At 28.0% G+C, this 6,992-nt stretch overlaps 1 protein-coding gene across 1 annotated transcript; it reads left to right on the top strand.

Annotated features, from left to right (window-relative positions):
- The first annotated feature begins 777 nt into the window (after positions 1-777).
- On the top strand, positions 778-1,713 carry LOC137829001 (uncharacterized mitochondrial protein AtMg00810-like). The gene has a single exon (XM_068635797.1). The coding sequence runs from the start codon at positions 778-780 to the stop codon at positions 1,711-1,713; it is 936 nt and encodes a 311-aa protein (XP_068491898.1).
- The last annotated feature ends 5,279 nt before the right edge of the window (positions 1,714-6,992 follow it).

Genomic DNA, 6,992 nt, shown 5'->3' with positions numbered 1-6,992 from the left:
TAGAAGGATCCTAATATTAATTGGATGTCTTTTCTAATTATCAGTTGTGTTTCTCTTTATAGGATGAATAACCTTTATTTTGTCTTTGTGTGTTATGATTCTAGTATTTAATTATTGATTTTTCCCCTCTTAAGTTAAACCTAGAATGAGTATACTACTTGTATATATTCAGACCATGTTTTGATTTCAATAATAAGAAAGAAGAGATATTAATTCTCCTATCCTTTGTCTTCCTTTTACTCTTTTGTTCATCTTTGTTCTCTTTTATTCATCTCTGTTCTATTTTATAATATGATATCAGAGCTCTGGTTGCTACATTTATTTATGGGTGAAGTTGTTGAAACCTCACAAGATCTTTGTTCACTTTACCATGTTAGTTCATCAGATAATTCATCCTTGAATATAGTTTACTCTCTCATTACACAACAAGAGAGACAAGTTTTTGGTGATCAATCCAAGGCAATGATTGCTACTAGCAAAGGAGAAAAGTTATACAATGTGAGATATTTGCTTTAGAGTCAAATCAAATTTGGGAGACTGCTCTTCTGCCTAAGAACAAAGTTGCCATAGGTTGCAAATGGGTGTTCAAAATAAAATATAAGGCTGATGGGACAATTGAAAGGTATACAACAAGGTTAGTGACAAAGGGATATACACAAATAGAAGGCATTGACTACCTTGATACTTTCTCTCCAGTAGCAAAGATGACCACCATAAGGTTGCTTCTTTCTTTAACTTCTATTTATAATTGGGAATTGAAACAATTAGACATAAACAATGTCTTTCTTTTTACATGGAGATTTGAAAGAAGATGTATACATGGTTGCTCCTCCTGGATTTACTTCTATTCCACAGGAAAAGTTAATGGCTTTATATGGTCTTAAGCAAGCCTGTAGAGAATGGTTTGCCAAACTATCATCATTTTTGCTTTCTATGGGATATACTCAATCTATGAATGATCATTCCTTGTTCATTAATTATTCTGAAGGATCTTTTACAGCATTATTGGTATATGTGGATGATATAATATTGGCAGGAAATGATAAAGAAGAGATTGCTCGAATCAAACAAGCCTTAAATCAGATATTCAAGATTAAAGATTTTGGGAATTTAAGATATTTTCTTGGTCTAGAAGTAGCAAGAAGTAAGACAGGAATAATGGTAAATCAAAGGAAATATGCATTGGAATTATTAACAAATGCTAGTCTTTTAGCCTGCAAACCTGCACCCACTCCTATTGATAATCATGAGAAATTCTCTTCTACTGGAAGTGTTCCTTTCACAGATATTCAAGCCTACAGAATATTGATTGGAAGACTTATGTATCTCACTAATACCCGACCTGACATAACGTTTTCTGTGCAACAACTTTCTCAGTTTCTTGCTAAACCTACAATTGGTCACTATAATGCAGCGATTAGAATTCTCAGATATATCAAATGGGCTCCAAGTCTTGGTCTATTTTTCTCTTCCACTACCTCTGTTCATCTCAAAGCATTTTGTGATAGTGATTGGGGCACCTGCAATGATTCAAGACAATCAATGACTGGTTTTAGTGTGTATCTTGGGAATTCTCTCATATCTTGGAAATCAAAGAAGCAAGGAACAATATCAAAGAGTTATTGTGAAGCTGAATATAGGGCAATGACAGCTGTTACATGTGAAATTCAATGGCTAACTTATCTTCTTCAAGATTTCAAAGTTCTTTTTTAGCAACCATCTCTTTTATACTGTGACAATGACTCAGCAAGATACATTGCAGCAAATCCAGTGTTTCACGAGCGTAGAAAACATATAGAAATAGATTGTCACGTAGTCCGGGAAAAATTAAAGAAGGGTCTCATCCATTTGCTTCCCATTTCCACCACAGAGCAACTGACTATATTTATACCAAAGCTTTAAGTCCTCAATATTTTAAGAATATTTGTTCCAAGCTGGATACCAGAGTTATAGAAGAATCCTAATATTAATTGGGTGTCTTTGTGTTTCTCTTTACAAAGGAGAATAATTGGGTATCTTTTCTAATTATCAGTTGTTTCTCTTTATAGAGGTGAATAACCTTTATTTTGTTTGCGTGTTATGATTCTAGTATTTAATTATTGATATTATTGTTGGGTTTAATAGTGTCAAAGTTCAAGTTTCTCGCGGAATCAGTATTTATCACAGTACACAGAAAATAAATCGATTTATTTGGTAATGATCAGATTTATTTTGACATTGTTTATATTTGAAACTCGTTTATATCAGCCAAGTTATTCTCAAGATTATTCAGATTGATTTGCAAGCCACACACACTGATATTTAAGTGAAAATCAGTGAATCACAAAAACAACAACCTTCAATTTTAAGCAAGTGATTAAGATTCAATTATTAGCTTGACAATCAATTGGGTAACCTATCACAATCAACCTGTTCCAGTGGTATTTAACAGATCATATATCTTCTTTTCATAATCAAACTGTTTTTCCAGAAAATAAGAACGGTATGAACAAGCCCAGAAAAAACAGATTTATTTTTAATTGAAAAGATTCAATTTCTGACATATAAGAAAGAATTAGAGTGCAGAGATTAAGGGAGAATGAACACAAAACAATTATACTGGTTCACTCCAATGAGCTACCTCCAGTCTTCACCTAACCCAAGGTGAAATTCACTAAATCACAATTCAAACAACCACAAACACCATTGTTCTTAAATGGTTCTTAAACCCTACAAGAACTTTGATACACTTGACGAAAAACACTATTTCAGCACACACACTCTTCAAGAAAATCTATCAAGAAGAGATTACAACCACACTTTTACAAGAGATGAAATGTGAGACGAATACACCTGATGGAGGATGCAGAAATTTGCCTTAAATCAGTAGAACAGATCGCTTAAACAGTAGCAACACATCTCACCAAGCTTTGGAACCAAACAAGAACAGCACACTTTTGATTTTGGAAATCTTTAAAGAACAAAGGCTAATTCTTTGTAAATCCTTAATTCTCTGATGCAAAACTTGTTTTCTCAAATGTATGATCTCATTTTAAAAGCAGGAACAAGTTTTCTTTTTATAGAAAAACAACTTATAACAGATTTTAAAAAAATAGTTAAAGTTGTTATAAAAAGAACAAATTGAAAATAAAAAGAACAGATTTATTTTCAAAAGCAGTTAGAGAATTTGTTATGTGAAGGAGACTTAGTCAACCATTCTAATGCAGGGACAAAACTAAAAACTTTTTAAGATAAGCATTGCACCAGACTAAAAAAGAATCCATTCATTTAAAGATGAACAGATTTATTTTTCAAAACAATAACATAAAAAGCTTAACTATTAAAACACAGACGTTTTGAAAGGTAGAAGACTTAGTCAAAATACTTGATGCACAAAATCTAATTTTCACAAGACTTAGCCAAAGCATCAGTTTAAAAAAGAATCTGTTTATTTAGAAAAGAACAGATTTATTTTTATGCAGTAAACGTGTTTTTGTAAAACATGTGAAAAACAGTTTAAGAAATTTTGTGCTTGCTCTTATCACATGGCCAGAGGTTAAGATGTGAGTTACTCAGCAAAAAGCCTACTCTTAAACAACCTCTAAACAATACCTAAGACATACTTAAAGCAAAAAGAAAATATACATGAATTGTACATAAATGTCTTCATCAAACACATATCTTGAAGGGGCAGCAACCATCTTCAACAATTATTTCCCTCTTTAATTAAACCTAGAATGAGTGTATTACGTGACTTTACTCCTTTATATCAATTTATATTTTATGAAAAATCAGAACCTAAATATTACTTTAACGATATAATTAAGTAATAAGTGATCGTTTGAGAGAAATGCATATATTAATAAATCACAAATTCTAAATTTAGGATTTGATATATATAAACTTTTCTCATTCTCAACTTTTTTCACCTACAATTACTTAACTCAAATATACATTTTTCTCACCTTTAAAAAAAATCCTATCCTAAAACAATAGCATTTCATCTAAAAATTATAAGAGCTTTATTTTATCTACATTAAATTATAAGAGTATAAGATGTCACTTTTAAAAGTTAAAAGACTCACCCATTTTTTAACATTATTAACAATTCAAGCCAAAACTAGGTTATTATTTAATATATATATATATATAAAAGTACAAACTTTTAATTAAAAACTTACTTTCAACTCTAAAGTCTATTAACACAACAACAATTCAACATCTTACCTTAAACACTAAATTTTATAAAGCCATTATTTCACGTTCCAAATATGTAACTATGTTCAAAATAAAAACCCACTCAAAAGTTATGAAGTAAAATCCAAGTGCATATAAACAACCATAATATTTGAAAACCAAATAATTAAACAATTACCAACTCATCATCAAATCATTACTCACGTGTAAGAGTTTTCACTAAAAGTGTGTAAGTTAAAATAATACTAGTTTTTCTTATCTTAATTTTTATGTATATACAAACGAAACAAATGAGTAAAACAAACAAACGAATAAAAAAATCCAATATAAAGTTGTCTGTGTTCATTATTTCTACCTAACTTAAAAGTTAAATTTTACAAACAAAGGGAGAAAGCGTAAAAAGGAAAAGAGAGTTTTTATTAAATATGGAGATAAATGTTTTTCTATTGAAAGAGAAATAGATAAATAACCTATTAAATAACACATTTTTAACTCATATTTTAATGCTGTTTTTCAATTATAAAATCTCATGGAAACTTCCTTAAATAAAAAGTGAGGCATATAATGAATACTTTATATTTTCAATAATTGGTAACAAGCAATAAAGAGTTTGTAAAAAGAAATATTAAAGAGAGCGAAAGCATCAAAATTCTCTTACTAATATATCTATTTTCTTCATATAATAAATATTAGTGCATTTTATATTTTTAAAATGTTAAATACATTTATTTTTTATATAATATTTTTATAAAATAAAAGAGAATTTGTGGAATGCTAAATTACACTCACAACTTTACTATCATTTCACTGTGTAAAGTGCATTATTTAGCATTTGGAAACAGAGATTTGAGAAAGTTTGGTAGGTGTTTTGTTAATGAGAAACTAATTTAATGAAACAATTGATTATATGATTTACATAATTGGTTAATCTATTTTTGTCCATATAATTGGTCAACGTTTAAAAAAGTTTGTAACATATTAACCACTGATTAAGTTTGGTATGTAAGGTAACATGAATGAGAATATAAATGAAAATGTGTTACTTGTTACATTTTCCCTTGAAGCATGTTGGACACAATTTAGATGATTAAGTCACATCTCATCATGTGATCATCTCATCATTCCTTTCTTTTAATGGAACAAATTTATTTTGTTTACACTTTTTTATTCCTCTTTATCAGACCTAGGGTAAGAGATAATTCATTATTTTTGCAAAATTTTAAATTATAATCAATACTTATATACAGAATATTTGTATATTTGAAGATATTTTTAAAACAACAAACATATTTTAATATATAATTTAAATAAAAAGTTAAATGTTTACTGTAAAGGGCACTTTCAGTTTTCAAATTAGTATCACGGCTTTAATGATATATGTAAAAAATATTTGCAAATAAATAGAATAAATATATATTTATCTGGAACATTATACTTACTATAAAATTTAATGGATATATGGATACTATAGTAATTAACTCGCCTCTCTCACACACAACATATATGTGATTCAATAATTTACTTATATAATTTAAATTTATTTTAAATTATTATATTAAAATATCGCGTTTTTAATATGTTTTTAGTTGGTACTTATATTTGAATGACTTAAGATTGTGCTTTCAATATTATATTTGAAAACTTTAACGTTATATTTGAGTGCTTAAATTTTAAAAGGGATGGTTATAAATTATGTTATATCTAGGTGGTAGAATGAAAAAAATGACAAGAAAATGTTGTGAGAAAAATGGTAAAAGATTAATGATATGTGGGTGTATATATATATAATATTCAGAATTAAAATTTAAATATAAATAAATAAATTATGGTCTCCGATAAAGATTTACATAATTTGCTTTTTTTATAACTAATAAATGTATGTTAAAGTCGCAATTTCAAAATATGATAACATGTTTATATATCTTATGGGCAATAAATAATCATATTATATAATTTAAATTAAAAAAATAAGTTTACTATATTACTTAGTTATGATTTATGTTTAAACATTTTTTATATAATGTTTAAATACTTCTAATGTTATTTTATTTAAAAATAAGAAATTTCAATTTATTAAAAGATTTTTTTTATTTTTAATGATATATTATGTCTAAATGCAAAACATAATTAAATATTAAAAATTATTGTATAATTGAACATTTGCAAGTGATCAAACAACAAATAAAAGAATTATGCGTATTCTTTTGAAATACGCGTACTGTGTTACTATACTACTATACCCGAACCCTAGTAATTGAAATCCGTATTCGGACGTTGGCATTGATAGAAAATTTAGGTAAATACGTTGAGGTGGAGGTGTCAAACTTGAATTAAAGATTATTGGGTGGTCTGAAAAAGAAATGGATTCTGGTTGTGGAAAGACGGCGTTGTCTTTTGCGTGCATTTATTAATGAGGTTTCATGTCTCTTTCTTTTTAAACCTTTTTCAATATTTAATTCTCTTTCACACCTTTTTTCTTTGCATCCAACACCTTATTCATTTCACCATAAATCGTTTGTTGGGTGGAATTAATGACTCAAAAATTAAGGCAAATCGACAGCCGTTTTGGCCAACTTTGAAGGAACATGTACACTATCTTCTCCATACATGATTAACGGGTAGGTTTTTACTTGAGAAAAACCTCAAATTTACTATAATATTTATATTTTATTTTCATCAACCTATTTATTTATAATCTAATGTAAGTTCTTTCATTTTAGGGAAAAATTTGTGCTAGACGTTGTCGTTGCAAAAAATTCAAAGATTGTGGAAGAGATTGTAAAAATGAAACAATTTTTCAAAAAAAACCAATGAAT

Source organism: Phaseolus vulgaris, chromosome 7, assembly GCF_000499845.2.
Source record: "Phaseolus vulgaris cultivar G19833 chromosome 7, P. vulgaris v2.0, whole genome shotgun sequence".
NCBI lineage: Eukaryota > Viridiplantae > Streptophyta > Magnoliopsida > Fabales > Fabaceae > Phaseolus > Phaseolus vulgaris.
This window is presented reverse-complemented; position numbering and strand designations above follow the sequence as displayed.

Coding starts and splice junctions, on each gene's coding strand:
- LOC137829001 (XM_068635797.1), top strand. CDS start 778: ATGTCTTTCTTTTTACATGGAGATTTGAAAGAAGATGTATACATGGTT.